The sequence below is a fragment of the Coturnix japonica genome, chromosome 3, assembly GCF_001577835.2.
Source record: "Coturnix japonica isolate 7356 chromosome 3, Coturnix japonica 2.1, whole genome shotgun sequence".
In the NCBI taxonomy this organism is placed as follows: Eukaryota; Metazoa; Chordata; class Aves; order Galliformes; family Phasianidae; genus Coturnix; species Coturnix japonica.
The window spans coordinates 54,290,642-54,306,941 of record NC_029518.1 but is presented as its reverse complement, the minus strand read 5'-3'; the positions used below and the strand labels follow the sequence as shown (position 1 = coordinate 54,306,941).

Here is a 16,300-nt window from a genome sequence, read left to right as displayed (position 1 = left end):
CACTGCTGGGTTTTGTATGCATTGTTGACACACTGATTTATGAACTTCCTGTTTTAAAATTTTATATACAGAGAACTCTGCCTGGATATGAGGTACTGAGGGGGAGAAGAGCATCACGCCTGGCTGCTCACCTTGCCCATTTGACTGTACATAATGGAGACCAAGGAAGAGAAAAAGGAAAGAAGACAAGGCTATTTTGCTCGGTAAGGTTACAGGTTTTATTTCACTCTGCATATTCACATGGCTTAACAATTTTTAAATTATGCTTTAAAATAAAACAGTGCTACATTATGTATCCAAAGAGTGCTTTTATTGCCCATCCCCATTGTTGGAGTAATGATTTGTTCCGTTGAGGAGCGGAGATAAACTTGAACTGTAACTGTTCTTTATAACAGAAAACTGTTCCTGTGTATTCAATTGCAATGTGCATACAATTTGAGCTTCCAGCATCCAGCTTTGGAGAGTATTTATAAAAATAAATGCATCTAAAACAAAATGTCTAAAACTAAAGCTTATGTGACTGAAGATAAAGCACAGATTTGGTATTGCCTCATAGGAAAAGGTGAGCTAAGAAAGGGTCACTACATACTATATGATGCTGTCTAGACTTTATCATATATACATGCAATACTTATTCAGTCTCTTTCTCTCTCTCTCTCTCTATATATATATATATTTGTCATTTGTAATTAATTATTGGTGGTTGAGGTTTTGTTGTTTTTGTTTGTTTGTTTTTTCAAGAAATAAGTGATTGTGATTTCCTGAACACTTTTCTTCATTAATTTGATATATATATACATATATATCATGTATTACATGTATAGTAATCTCTGAGATTCAATGTACAAGAAGAACTAATGCTTGTTTACTTCTGTAGGAATAGGAGGAGGGTGAAAACAAGTATGAGGACATCTTTGACTAAGATATACTTTCTGCACCACTGAAATGGAAAGCCATGTACTCTCTCTATAATAAATAACTGTTACTAAAACTGCTCTAAACTACCAGCCTAAGTGAATTTCAGATGCCTAGAGACATGTTTGTCACACCTGCTTGAAGTAGTAGCATGGGGAAAAGTTGTAGCTCTAATTAACAGGTGGTGTGTAATGGTGGCTAAAGACTGAAGGGTTGCAGTAAAAAACGTCTGTTAATGTCAGGTAACTTGCTTTCCATTTGGAGAATTGTAATTATGCTGATGTTCAAATAAATATTTTGATTTATGACTCTGAGAAATGAAAATAAACAATGTCAGCTATAATAGAGATATATGAAATAAGGTAAAAACATATCTGAAGAGACTGCAAAGCCAAACAAGTAATTTCCTGCTAAAGAAGATGTGATTTTCAAGAAGAGCCTGACTAAGATGCTTTAGTATTGAAGATAATGTTTTGAGTCCTTTCTAAATGCTGTCTTCTAAACAAACTGGAACTGCCACCAGGGGCTTTCAGCAAAGCCCTCCTTGACATTTTATTTACTTTGTTTTGTAGCTTTTCTATGTTACTCTCTTTCCTATGGAAAGTCTCTTCTAAATTTTCTTGGGGTAGTTTGTCCTAAATGGGTGCAGGATGTTGTTGATCCTTGCTTAACACCTGAAATCAGTTTTGAGTTCTACTACTTACCTGCTATGTAATTCTGAGGAGATCATTTTCTTCCCTCCTGTTTTGCATCTTTGTCCTTTACATAGGTTATAGGCCCTTAAATGAAGGCTTCAATCAGCTCTAAGCCAACCTGTGCATGATTTTTACAAGACTGCTAACACAAATCCTCAAATTATGTTCTATATATGTCTCATATATATATATATATATATATATATGATTTTTAATAGAAACTTAAATAGATGAGCAGGCATGGTGCCCAGCTTACATTTGCATACATTGCCCACGTGTGCAGTCAGGAGCAGAAGTGGAACGGAATTTGCATGTCAGTGATTTTAATCTAGCATGTTTCCTCTAGCAAGCAGGTGTCATGTAAAACATCTTGCTTTACATGATGACCCATGTAAATGTCATGGGAGTACCTGAATAATAGGTGGTTAATACTGCCTTTAATAAAAAGGCAGTTCTAACAAGCCAGTGATTGTTTCTTCATTGTTGTTCTTTTGTTCTTTAAGCTTTAGTTTTGACTTAATGTAAACAAAAGTTCCATGCTTAGGTGCCCAATATTGGTACACTTAGATAATTTCATCAGGTGTGTATTGTTGTTGTCAGTTTTGGTAGTTCATTAGCTTAGAATCCGTGGTCATCTGCTCTGTCCTTGTGTTTGAGCACATGAGTTTAATAGTTCTGACCCTAGGTTCACGTTGTTTTATGAGGTACTTGACATATCCTGTTTTTACTGCCAGCTTGAACTCATGTTTATAACGCCAAGCACAACCTTAGAGGATACCCAATGCATGCATCCCCTTACTTCCACTACTGTTTTTAATTTTTCTTCCTTTACCTCTTTTAACTTGTTCTGTGAGCCTGGGAAAATCTGTCTCTGCCCTGCCAGAGCCTCAAAGGGCCCAACTTCCCATCAGAAAGCAGCTTTTGGTCTTCAAGCTGGTGTAGTTTTGTCCCTTCCAAGAAAGCTTTTGATGGAGGTGATGGTCAGTGTCTTGATGGATCACACTAAAAAGTGTTGGAGAGGTTCGACTTGAGAACCCCAAAGTATTTGATGTGGTTAGAATAGTGGTGGTGATGTGCTGACAAACCACCTCCTGGACTTCTAGAGGGGAAATGAGATTAAAATGAAGTAACTGTCTGCATCCCTCTCCCCTCAATTCAGTGTTTCAGTTAAGTTTGTTTAAACATCAGTCCTTGAAAGTAGTTAAACTTCGTCTATTGAAGAGACCTATGCAGCCATTCTATCTTTTCTCTACAGATCTTCGTGCTGTCAGTGCCTCAATACTTCCCTGTAGCCAAACAACGGTTTTCAGAGGTCTCCACCCCTTCTCCAGGGAAGTGAAGCTGAAATAAAGCCCTCAGCATTTCTTTCTGCTTACCAAATACTCCTTTACCTGCTGTTTATTGTGATGAAGGCCATACTTTTTGGCCATGAAACAATTAACTTTTCAAACAGAAGCCTCTACAATTTTTAAAGACCAATTTAGATTCCTTATGCAGATAAGATGTTACAGCTTGTGGGAGTTTAACAGGCAGGAAGTTGAAATATGAGAGTAACATGCAAGCATAAATTTCTCTTATGTAATAGGTCCTTATGTGAGACTGCTACTCCTACTTAAAGACCGTTCTCTATAGTTAAGTTTTCTTGCTTATGTATTCAAACTTGCTTCTAGGCTTTTACTTCAGTGCTATCAGCTCCTAAATGTACCAATGTTTTTTCCAGCTCTTGCAAAGAACTCTGTCTCCTCTTACTCCAAAGGCTTTCCTGGTATCCAGCCAGACAGAAAATAAATGGTACAGTGTAATATGGGTCTATAGTGGCGCATTTGTATATACTAAGTCCCTGCTCTGCAGTTGCCTGCCTGTGACACTTGGTTCTTTTAACTGTAATTATGTGCTCTTGAAGCTTGATACTGTTTGCTGTTCCCTTCAGTCCCTGCTTTTCTTGTCTCTCCTCTGCTCTTAGAGAATGGGGAACCTCTCTGTTTTTCCCTGCCTGCTGCGTAGGGTCAAGGTCAGAGGTACTTCACTTCATCTATGGCTTGTACACATTGGTGATTAAGAAATGGTGTTATATAACAGTTTTAAAAGTATGCAAGTTGGAGCTGACATTGGTATGAATGCTTAAACTTCAGGTAATACAGATTTTGTTGTGGCAAGGTACAGTCTGAAAGCACCACATTTAACAAAGTAGCTGTTACAGTAGCAGACCGAGGAGGGTTATCCTCTCATACCTACTGGAGGCAATACTCAGTCAGAGCCTGAAAGTAGTCATACACTTGATAATCACTTCATGTTGCCTTATGATGTGTGAATGTTTGAGGAAAATAACAAAATTTACAACAATTTAATTTAATTTAGATTCTTGGTTTAGATACCTACATGTGAATCTTGCAAGTTAAGATTTGAACATTAAAACCAAGGTTTACAACAATTATAAACATCATGTTTACAACCTAACCTGAGCTTAAATTATAAACATTCATAGTTCATTACTGTAGAGATCACTAATACATAGCTGCTGAGTTTTAAACAGCTTGAGTCTGGAAGGATGACCTGGAGAAGAGATTGCATATGTGTACGCCTTTCTTTTTGGCCAGACTCATAATGTCCACACGACATTCATCAAATGCTGGTTGCTTCTCGGATTACTGTTTTGCCTGCAATTGTCTCCTTGCAATTCTTGATCTCTTGAGCCAAAGTGTTGCTGTTTATTCAGGTTTCCTATAGCACCCATAATTTATTTTTTGCTTTCAGAAGGAAAAGCTTCCACACATTGTTCTTAAAACAAAGCATTGTGAAGGTTTATCTTGGGTGTGAAGAATATTCAAGCCAAGATCCTGGAGATACATGATTTATTTATTTTTTTTTAATTACTTGAGGAAACAATGCTTCATTTCAGCTCATCTGTCTAGTGGAAATTTCTTAGCTCTGCTTCCAGACATGCAAACGTTTCTTCATAATCCTTTTACTGACATTAAAAATGGTATTGCATTTCACTTCCATCGTTTTGTCCAATGATATGCATGCCTGAGGCATGTATATTTGAAGAAATGTGTTGTTGAAGAAAAGCTGAAGATATCCCTCCCTCAGATTTGTAGGTGCAAGCATATTATTTGCTCAGTTATTTGGAGGTGTATGTGTGGGATAGTTGAACTGCTGTGTTGGCTGCTGAGAGAAGCATTCAAAATAATTTTTGGACACATAACAGTATTGCATTGTCTCCCCTTGCTTAGAACGGAGAGGTTTCAATGTTTTTAGCAGCCTTTCTGCCTGCTGCTCTAGGTTAGCATTTCAGCAGCCACTGCAGTTTTCAGAAGTTAAAGAACATCTAGAATTCCACAGACAGCCACCTGAAAAGACTTTGAATACAGGTTTTCTGGGAGTTTGGTGAGATCCCTTTGATGCTTGAGAGACATTTGCTGCTCATACACTTATTGCATATATAAAAATACATGGAAGCCTTTTATCATAGGTATAAACCAGAAAAAAAAATGGAGATCTGGGGAGAAAATTTTATCTTTTCTGAAGTATGTTGTGGAATGTGATTGTTGGCAGGGGAAGAATGTGTTGTGTAGCTGCTTAGCTTGGGAAATGCTTCCTTGCTTCACATTGCTGTTGTTTTCTATACCAGCAATCTTGTAGTTCTGTGATGCAGGATGAGAGTCACTGGGAAAACAGCCTTAATTATTGCTCTTTACTTAGCCTGTGAATCACAACTTTATTCTCTATTTGAGTTCCTCCTCTGGGAAGTTAAAACAACACAGTGGTTTGTGCAGTTTTGGTTCCTTGCAATGCTTTTGTCCTCAAGAGTAATGGAGTCATCTATGATCAAAGGTTTTGTTTTTGGCTAACAGAGGTTAGAGAAAGTATCTAATGTGACTCTGAAATGTTTCTTCAGGGTTTTTCAAAACTTTCCAACTCCAGAGATGTTATTTATAGAGATGCAAAGCTTGTTTAAGACTTGTGTAGTTTATCTTTTACCCATTCATTTATTTCCCTCTGCATAGGATTTGAAACTGGGGAATAGTGTGTGTTCTGCATAAAGACTTTGTGTTTTCTTTTAGGAAAGAAAAGAAAAGGAGATATTCATGATGTTCTTATTTCCTTGAGGCCTATATTGCAGAATAAAAGATTGTGCTTATTTAATCTTAAGACATGCTTTCTTGTAGTGAAAATTCTGAAACGGTTGCTGTAAGATCTGTACAAAGTTTGTTAGGCAGCAAGTATACAATGTCCTTGTGTTTGCTTTTCCCAAGGGGACCTTTGGGTTTCTCTTACCAGCTTTTAAAAAGAAAGTATTTAAAAAATATATGTATATTTTAAAAAAAGAAACTGATTTAGCCTCCTTTTTTTAGTAGTTACGTGATAGACCTTTTGATGTAGGAGTCTGTGCAGTTTTGATAAGAGCTGCTATGGATACAATCATGGTGTATTTGTTCTTTCTCCCCTCCCCTTCCCTTACTGTCTGCAGCCTGGTCTGCAGTGCATGGAGGGCATGCAAGAGGCCTCAGGCAACTTCCTTCTTTGCTCTTGGAGAGATTTAAGGAGGTAGCATCCTAAAGGCTATAAAAACATGGTACCTTCAAAAGGTAGCTTCAGATCTAGGTAGCTGAGATCTAGGCTTTTTACTGGTGTCTGTAAGAAACTGATATAATTACCTGTCTACACTGTGCTGTGTTTCTGTAGTGTCTACATACATGATCTTGTCCTGTCAGTCTCCGAGAAGGATGATCTCTTTTGCTGTTAGGACCTACTGTGCACAGTTCTACATAATCCCAGTGACTAAGAATATCTGAAAGCTGGTGGAAATCTAGCACTATTACCTGGCAGATCGTTAGTTCCACAGTTGACATAAACCCATGCTGAGCTCAAGCTGTCACCAGAAGAAGTGATCCTGTACAACCTTCTGGTTTTGCCAGGTCTCTGTGCACCAGTGGGGAACTGCTGGGGAGTGAGGGCCCCTTCCAGGAGCAGCCACGCTGTTCCTGGCATGGAGACGCTTCCGTGGCACAGAGGCACACACTTAAGGGAGTGCCTGGTGGTACAGATTTTTCTTGTTGGTGCTCTTAATCATCTCTTGCTTGTGCTGAAGGAAATCCCAGCTGTCCAAGCACCTTGTGAAGGCAGCCCTGATGAGCTCTCATGCTTGGTACCAGGTGGCAGGTGGGATTTAGAGCATTTTGAGAAGAATTAGAGATTGCATCTTGAGATGTGTCAGAATTTACTTGGATCATGTATTTTTAGTGAATGATGCCTGCAGGGGTCTGCTTTTCAACAGAGGCAGGTTCATGATGGTGCTTGGTTCTCAGTTCCAGGCTGGTGTGCTCCCGTGCCCTCAGCATTAAGCCAGCTTGCAGACTGAATTCAGAAGGGACTGTGAGAGGTAGGTTGTCAGTGTAAGTTTGTAGGTGTTTTTCTGTCTTACATTCTTGTCTAGGCAGGGACTGTTTCCATCTGAAATATAAGCATATGTGTTAACTGTGTTCTAAGTCTCGAATGTTCTACCGCTAAGGTCTATGGGATTTTTTTTTCCATTTGTGTGGGAGAAAATCTCATGGAGAGCAGCAGAATTGGATAGAAATTTGATGGGAGGGAGAGAATTGCCCTGATGATAGAAAACTTTTGTAATGCAAATGAGCCATAAATCAGCTAGCTAGCTCCTGGGGTGCCTTCATGTGCTGAGCTTTTTCCTGTCAGGAAGCAGTCACTTTGGAGTGGAGAATGTGTCTTGTATAGCACTTAATCTACTGATAATAACTCTGAGTTTTTACCACTGTTTGTTTTTTTTTCTTCAGTAGGCTTAAATTTAGCATGTGGCCAATCGCACATAAACTCAATTTAAATTAAGTTTGATGTTTTTCACATAGCATTGCGTGCCTTTCCACTAATGAGTCTTTTTCTCTCAATAATGGTTTTATAAATACATAGTCTCAGGGCATTCATCACACATCTCAAGCATCTGATCTTCAAAAATCAGATCTCTTGGAACAAGATTTCTATGTGTCCAGGATCTGCATTGGAAAGACTGCCATGGTTTAATAATTTTGTAATTTTACTATCAGTATTCCACATCATAACATCATATAAAGCATGAATAATTTTACTGAATCTGCAACTTACAGAAGAAGACTACATCTCCCAGAGGACAACACGGTCAGAGAGATGGGTCACGGGACCTGGACACTATATTAACTCTGTCACAGGCTAGACTGACGTCTTTCGAGTTCTGGCATTCAGGGGAGTGTGTGGGAGCCTTCACCGTTTCGCCTAGGTTCACAGTAGGCCTCTCGGTTTCAGGACTCATTCTCTCTCCTATTTTGCTAGATTTGTTAGCTTAATTTCAACTATATTATATTATATTGTGTTATCCTGTATTTCAATATAGTATTTAGTAAATAAGTGTGCCTCCTTAGATCGTTGCCGCTGTTTTCTTTTCCTAATTAACTTTTCCTTTCGGCCTAGGGCCCCTGCGGGGCCCACAGCCCCCCCTGTCACGGAGGCAGGTAGATTTTCATTTAAACCGTGACAGACAAGGGCCCTGGTTCCCCCTGGAGCACAGTGGTTGCTGTGAGAATTGCTTCCCTTCAACTGAGAAAAGAGTTTTTGATATTGTAAAAGTATTCATGTTAGGCATGATGCCAAACCCCTTGGGTTTTTTGTTTCTTTGGGTTCTTTTTGTGGTTTTGTTTGTTTTTTTCTTGTTTTGTTGTGGGTTTTTTTTTCAATCTTGAGTGTCCTTAAACTGTAGAAGATTACCCTGATCGTATGAAGTGTCGCATTTGAGCCATTTTATGCATTTCAAGAGTCATACTGTTAGGTTTACAGAACAGTAGAAGTCACTTGTAGGAACAGAGCTGAAGGCAGCGTGGCGGGAGTCTGTCCTTCCGGGAAGTTCCTGCACCCAGCTGAGTAGGGATAGGGTGAAGTGGGGATGGAATGGGAATATTACGAAGAACCCACCATACCTGTTTCCTGCCAGCCCTTTCTTCTATGAGGCCATTGTCCTTGAAGGCAGTGGGGAGGAGATAGATGGCCTGCTTGCTCCCTGGAGAGCTGGTGACACTTGACTCTGTGCCTTACCTACCCATTGGCCTCACTGTGACCTGGGTGGGTGTGGTTATCATTTTCACTTATGAGAAATCAATTGTAAGAAACAATATTACTAAAGCTGTGGATTCCTCTTTTTCCTCACTTAATGTTAGCATTGCTGAGTGTTTTTCTGAACTTTAATCCACGTGCCAGGATCTACCATATACTCGCACATTTCCTCTCCTGTGCTGTTGGTTGAAACTCTTCTTAGGAAGCCAATTAAACTGTTCAACTTGTTAAATAGGTTGCAGGTTGTTTGGAAGCAATGATTGCAAACGTAGAAGTGAGACACACAGTGGATTAGTTGAGATGTGTTTTTATTATCTAATCTGAAATATTTTAAATAGAACTTTTCTTCATTTTTGTGACAGTATTTCTTGCTGTAAATTTATTCCTGGACAGGGGAATTTTGTGACCTGTTTGTAAGCATGTGCACAGCATCTTTTATGAGCTCCAGATGCGTCATTTAACAGGATTCCTAAGGAATATATGGTGGCACTTACATAATTCCAGTCATGGCAGTTTTGCCATACAGAAAGCCTTGATATTTAAATGGTAATTTTCAAAGTAACTTCTGAAATAAAAGCAAAAGCTAATGCAAAGACAGGTGCTTTAAATCTCGGATTACTTCTCCTCTGGAACATCCCTCATAGGGTGATTTAAATGAAGAAATAATTAAGACTTTTGCTTGCATTACTTTGGTCACTGACTTTCTGGCCGTGGTTACTTTCTCATCTTGCTTACCTTGCTGGCAGTGTCAACCAGATGAGTTCATTTAGCAAGCTGAGTTGATTACTCAACAATAAGATCCACTCTAAGAAGGAAAGTGTTTTCTTCCCCACTGGTACTGTAAAAGCAGTGTCACAGTGTTCTTGCATCCTGCTGCAGTGAAAGCTACACTTCTCTCAGCTCTCACAACTCAAATGAAAATTTCTCATCATCAAAGTGCTTTTTCTGGATGAGTGGGAAGAACTTACCACAGCTATGGCAGTGTTCCTGTCCAGACGCTGATTGGGCATCATGTAGCCTATGCTTGGTTTCGTTTCTGGTGGCTTCTCTTTGCTGATCTCAGGCTGATACTACAAAAGCAAGGCTCTCATCTGATGAGCCCTGCAGTCTGGGCAGAACGCCTATAAATTGGCACTGCTGCTTCAAGGGGCAGCCTTGTCTCCTCTTTTGGCCTTTTCCTTCGTGTTGGTATAGATATTAACACAATCATGCAGGATATAATGGGGAGATTTATCTGATTTTTGAGAAGTTAGTTTCACATTGGCATTTCTAGAGTGGTGTATTTTTTTGTTTTTTTTCGTGGTTTTTTTTTTTTTCATTTGGTTGATTGTTTTTACTTAGGTAATTTCCCATGAAGCTGCAACAAACACTTGTGTGTCAGAATAAGGACAGCTCTTAGGGACAGTAATAATAATGGACACAGAGAGAGGCTCCTCCTTCTCTTGCGGAGAGAAGTAGCTTAAATTTTTTCTTGAGTTGAATCTCCTTTTCCTTGAATTGTATTGTCCCCAACCTGAGGTCCAGGGGCTTGCTGTGCTTTTTACTGTGTATCAGTACACTTGCTGTGCATTACTGCTGACAGTGGCTGGTTGTGGATACTTAAAAGAGTGCATTTAGAGAGCAAAAAATCTCAGTGCTGTGTGCATGCAGGGATTCTTCACAAATGTGCTGACAGGTATACAGGCTTCTAACAATTTGCAGTAATAGGTACATGGGGAGAAAAAGTCTGTATCCCTGCCACTGTGCTCTTATGTCCTCATAGACCCTGCCATGATGAATTTTCACAGTTGCTTTTTGTACCTGTTTATGTCTCAAGCAAACTCAGCATGTCGAAACTATTTATTTTTAGCTACTTTTCAGTTTATGTGGAAGTATTACTTGAAACAATTTAACTTGATGCTCTCAATGCTTGTTGTTTATATAAAATGCTAAAATATTATTCCATAAGTTTTTCTTCCTGAGTTGGGTTCTAGGTGTGTTATTGTGACATTATATGCATTGCATTAGAATTCTTTCCCATGGATTTCACTTTAAGTGATCATTGATTTTCATTTGCTGTTTTATTGCTTCATTGTAAATGTCTCTTGCTATTGTAGTCACTGGGCTTTAAATTTCCTTCTGACTTTTCAGTCTATTTAACGACAACTAGAACTAGCTTTATATGTTCATGAAAGTTTAGCATTTGATCTGATAAAATGGATGATTAGTGATGATTATCCTCAGCAGTGCACATCCCAATAAGTCCTCATGTATCCTGTCTTCTTGTTTTGCGATGTTCTCAGTTCTTGTACTTAGCTTCCCTATTTTAGTTAATTATTACTTTCAAAGGGACTTTCTTTTTGTCTCTTGGAAGTTGAGTTTGTTCAAGTGTTTAACTGAAGCAGGGAAGGGAGGATTTTATCAAAGTTTTGAAGAGAAATTGAAATGTATTTCAGCCAGCCTTATTGCCATGTGCTTGTTGTACGCATCCTTAAAGTTAGAAGAGATCTTTGAAGACAATGTAGTCCAACTCTCCTGCATTGAACAGGGATAACACAGCTAGATCAGGGTGCTCAGAACCTTATCCAGCCTCACCTTGAAGTCTCCAGGGATGGGACCTCAACCGTATTTCTGGATAACCTGTTCCAGTGCCTCGCCACCCTCACTGTAAAAGACTTTTCCTTACATCCAGCTATCCTCTTTAAGCCTGTAACTGTTTCCCCTTGTTCTATCACCACGAACCCTGCTAAAGTCTATCCCCTTCTTCCATAGAATCATAGAATGGCCTGGGTTGAAAGGGACCTCAAAGATCATCTAGTTTCAACCCCTCTGCCATGGGCAGGGTCGCCGACCACTAGACCAGGCTGCCCAGGGCCTGTAGCTCCCCTTTAGATGTTGAAAGAATATACTGCTTTAGCCGTGTAACTACATGTGTGAGTTTTTTGGTTTGGTTTGGTTTGTTTGTTTGGGGTTTTGTTTTGTTTTTCACTTCCAACAGGTGTGTCAGTGGAAGCAGTAACTCAGCAAGCTGGCAGTGAATGTAAGGAGGAGCTGGAGCACCAGCTGGAGGGCACAAGCTGGCCATTCCTCCCTGGCAAAGGGCTTGAATGGAGAGGAACTGTCTTGCTGAGTCAGTCTGGGAGGAATTTGTTGCATGTGTAGGAGCGGTTGGGGATGAGTACCATGGTAAGATAAGTATCTAGCAGTGTTAGAAAGGAAGAAGAGTAGGAGCAAGATGGGGTTGTGGTAAGAGTCAAGTTGTAATTTGTGACAAGACAGATTTGTGATGTGGATTTAATTGAACAAGCCAGTTTAATGCATTTAAGGCAAATTTAAGAGAGTAACTCTTCAGGGAGAGATTTCTTGATTTTTACCTTCTGCCTATAGCCTGCAGTAACTGAGGTTATAAAAGAAGGAATTAAATAGATGTTTAAATCAAACTTAAAGCAGCTTTCAAAAATCCTTTCCCTATGGAAAGGATTTCATTAAATTGTTGCCATGGTAATGGAGTGCTGAATACATGGTAACCTCTTTTGCTAAGTAAACAGAAAGATGGGGATACTTTGAAAGTAGAGTTTATTAAGCTGAGTGGGAACATTTTATTCCTAAATTTAAAAAAAAAGAAGATGGAAACTTTCTGAAAGTTCAAAAGTCTCTCAAGTTTTATCCTGGGAAACTGTGATATCCACCCCCAAAATTAACATAAGAGAGCTTAAATAGGTTATTTAAAATTCTCTGCTATCCAGCAGAAGACTTCGGAAGAAGTAATATTTTCATTTAATCCAAGAACTGTTTTTTTTTTTATCAGAAGCTGCAGCCTTTTTAAATTCCAGAAGAGCATTGCTATAGATCTGCATTACAGATAATGAAAGAAAGGTTGAGATGCTTTATTATATGTTAATGGCAGTATCAGGAAGGAAATGGACATACCCCCATAGTCAGTGCAGCACTTTACTCTTTGAAGCATAATGTCTTTCTTGATGATTGCTGTTGGCTGACCATGTGTGAAACATAGACCCGGTGTTTGTTGTAAATTAGTAACTGCTATTTCAATGAAAGTGGAAATTTCCAGCTTTGACCTGTGCTACAAATATCAGAGGTTTCTGTGGTTGCAGCATATGTTGTCCTTTTGGAGAGCTGGCAGAGTATAACCAGTGTGGGCACTTCTTGGTGTATTGCACCCATACCCATTCATCTTGATAGCTTTTTCAAAGAATTAATTTTATCATTTTTTTCCACTTTCAGTTAATCTTTGAAATCTAATATAAAAATGTGTGCCATTGCTTACTTTTTGCCTTCATAATCTGTTTTAATAGTAAGCATACAGAACTGTGGCTTGCTTATTTCCAGAACAGAGTGCATACCAGCCTGAAACAGCACACCTTTGATAGAGCGTGCTTTCTTGCAGGGTGGCCACTACTTACTGAGATTGCTCATTGAGGGTGAACTGTCTTCACTGTAGTTGTGAAGTGAAAGCTGCACTGAAGTCAGGTGAAGGCATTATGGTGTGGCACGGAAGCCTTTCTTTGGCTCTGAAAGTCGTCATGATTTGCTATGCCTGAGTTCATTTATTCATCATGTTACATCAAGTTGGATGAAAGCATGGCCATGCTGTAAGGCTTCTGAATTTCAACACAATGAATTTGATTTATGTAGCTGTTTGTGTTCTGCAGGATGTTGTGCTGATCGTATATCAGATACCAAGGCATTTAGAGGATGCACATTGTAGAAAGTTTCCCGAAGGGAAAACTGTCAGCTTTAAGAAGCCATGAAGATTTCTTTTACCTTTGCCTTTCCCCCCCACCTTTTTTAAAAAACATGTATTTGTTTGAGGGTCACTTTGATAAATCGTTTCTAAATGGAATTACTTATGCTCTGTGATCTTCGGCAATCTAATACATCTTAAAAATCAAGCTTGATCATATTATCCTGGGACATTTTTAGAATATAATATGAACCTAGTGCTCTTTGTGATTACTTACCAAGTATATACAAAATGAATTCCAAACCAATTATTTGTTAGGCCCTCCAGTTGATTAAGTGTTAATTGAAACCAAATGTATTTTCTAGGGGAAAAAAAAAAAATGTTACTGTCAGATTAGTTTATTTTCTTGGTATCAGGGATGCATTGCTTTCTTGATGCTCATATTCTTCTAATGAAAGTTACACAGTTAGCATCACCTTTCCTTTGTCTGGACTGTTTTCTTTTTACACTAACCACCTATGTTAGTGTTATGGGAAAACCTGGCTGCTTTATTCTAAAAATGCAAGTGTATTTTCTGTTTGTAGGCAGTCAAATGAACTTGAATCTGGATGTTTTACTAGGTTATTTCTTGAAATATTTCCTGGCTCTTTTCCTGTAAGTCAGTGCCCAGATTCTCCCCACCCTCACTGCCAATGAATTTAAGGAAGCACTGCTGACACTGTATTTTAACCTGTAAACTCTGAAATTTCACTCCTTTCACAACACTAGTCCCTATTAAATGGTGCCAGAAATCTCAGCAGCCAGCTCTCAGTGTCTTCAGAACTGGTTTTTGTGGGATTTTGTAGTAAAGTTCCAATGCCATCTGTTGTTCACATTAACAGACTTAAAAGTTTTGTTTTGCCTGTTGTAACCAATTGGCTTGAGGAACTTTAACTTGTGTCTAAATTACATTCCGAATGTGTAAGACTTTCTGAAGAAACAGGCATGTAAGACTTTCTGAAGAAGCAGGCATGTTTATGCAGATAAGTTGTTTGTGTCTCCATGCCTGCCTTTTTCTCTGTCCTTCTTCCTTCCCTTGACAATTTTCCTGGTGAAACACAATATATTCTTTGACACAGACACTGAAAAAATGGAATCTTCTGCAGTAATATCTATCTGCTTAGTAAAAAACCATACATATAGTTTTGTTTGTAAAGCTGTTTTAACTGCAAAACCTGACACTGTGATCAAACTGAGTGATTTTAATTAAGTATTTGGCCTTCAGCGCAGCAGGGACTTTCACAGACCAAGTCCGACGGTTTGACCTCTTTAGGCTAACTAAAAGTTACATCGTGTTTTTGAGGGCATTGTCCAAATGCCTCTTGAGCGCTGTTAGACCACCAGTGTTAGACCACCCTCATGGTGAGGAAATACTTCCAGTGCCCATTGAGCCCTCCTGTGGCGCACTCTGTGTCGTTTCTGCCCCACCACAGGTGACTAGGACCAAAGCCCATTACCTCCCTCTGCTTTCCTTCCTCAGGGAGCTGCAGGGAGAAGTGGGGTTGCCTCTTGGCCTACTCTTCTCCATACTGAGCAGCCTAAGTGTTCTCAGCCTCTCCTCACAGGACACTGAATTTTAGTTGGGTTCAGAGAGCTGTCCTTCATAATGGAACAAGATCATTAGAAAACCTCCAAGGCAGTTGAAAAAGGAAATAGCTCGACAAATGTTCTTAAATGGATTTTTCCATCTTGCTAGGAAGGGTGGGAGATAACAGAGCTGTAAGGAGCAGATAAGACCTTCAGTCTTTAGCTTGATCAAGAGATGAAGAAACCTTCAAGAGATGTTTGAAACCTTAGCATGAGCAGGAGGAGGGATGAGCAGCTTACTCGCCTTGCTGTGTTGTCGCCCTGTTGCTCTTTGTGGTTGGTTATTGACTAATACCAAAGGAGTTCCCATTCAGCTCTTTGTTGGGCACTTCAGTTGAATAAGTGTTCAGCAGCCTTGCTGGGTGGTGCAGCTCAGTGTGAGTGATGAATGGGTTGAAGCTGAATGGAGTGCCACAAGGGGATGCAGTTTGGCTATATGTGCAGCAAGCTCTCCAGCTATGCTGTTTTCTGCCTTGTCTCTGTAGTGCTCTACCAGTGAATGTTAATAATGAATTGCCTTGTGTATAGGTTCATTGGGTTGTTTTATCAAGATCTTTCAAGAATGAGGTAAGTGTGTGGGGGAGTAATTTTGGCCTGACTTTAGAGGCCTCTAAAAGCAGCATCTTCTAAGTTACAAAGCGTTTCCTCAAGTGGAGTTACCACAACTCCAGATCCTATGATGAACACTGTGGGTGCTTAGTCCTCATATGGTAATTTTTGTAGTGCCACGGTTACCACTTTGAAAGCTCAGTGATTACCTCGAAACAGAGAATTGGACAGGGGTAGTCTAGGTATTATTGGAAAATGTGATGTGTGTCTTGAGGACAGAGTAGGAATTAGGGAGCACCTAGATCATGAATTGAGGAGTGTGCTGGTGGCTTTACCTATTTACAGCTACTGTAGGTTTTGGGATAAGCTCTTGGTGAGCTGCCCAGCCTAGGAGTTCGGCGAGGTTAAATGCTGTGATGAGGAGCATTGGTTGATGATGTTACTATTGATCAGTCCTGTCTTTTTTCTGCCTTCCTCCTTCCTGTCACTAATGGACCAGGTCTTTTAAAGCTCCTTTTTCTTCAAGTTGCCTAGGGCAACTTTGATAACTCTAGTTCAAGTGTACTTTAAGAGAAGTACTGATGGAAGCTGTTGAAGTAATCATGAGGAATGTTGACCTCTAGGGAGGATTGTGGGTATTTTCCTTTCAAAAAAGGGTTACATGTTTCCATTATAGCTGTTTTTTGTTGTTGTTGTTGTTGGTTGGTTGTTTTGAGATAATGTATCCATGCTA

At 39.5% G+C, this 16,300-nt stretch overlaps 1 protein-coding gene across 7 annotated transcripts in view; it reads left to right on the top strand.

Annotated features, from left to right (window-relative positions):
* The window catches only part of NCOA7 (nuclear receptor coactivator 7), a 75,233-nt gene that overhangs the window by 16,202 nt on the left and 42,731 nt on the right, over nucleotides 1–16,300 (top strand). For all 7 annotated transcript variants that reach the window (XM_015858527.2, XM_015858526.2, XM_015858524.1 and 4 more), the window contains exon 2: nucleotides 72–203. In XM_015858527.2, coding sequence (XP_015714013.1) covers nucleotides 154–203 — 50 coding nt within the window. In that variant the 5' untranslated portion in view covers nucleotides 72–153. The remainder of the gene's footprint in view (nucleotides 1–71; nucleotides 204–16,300) is intronic.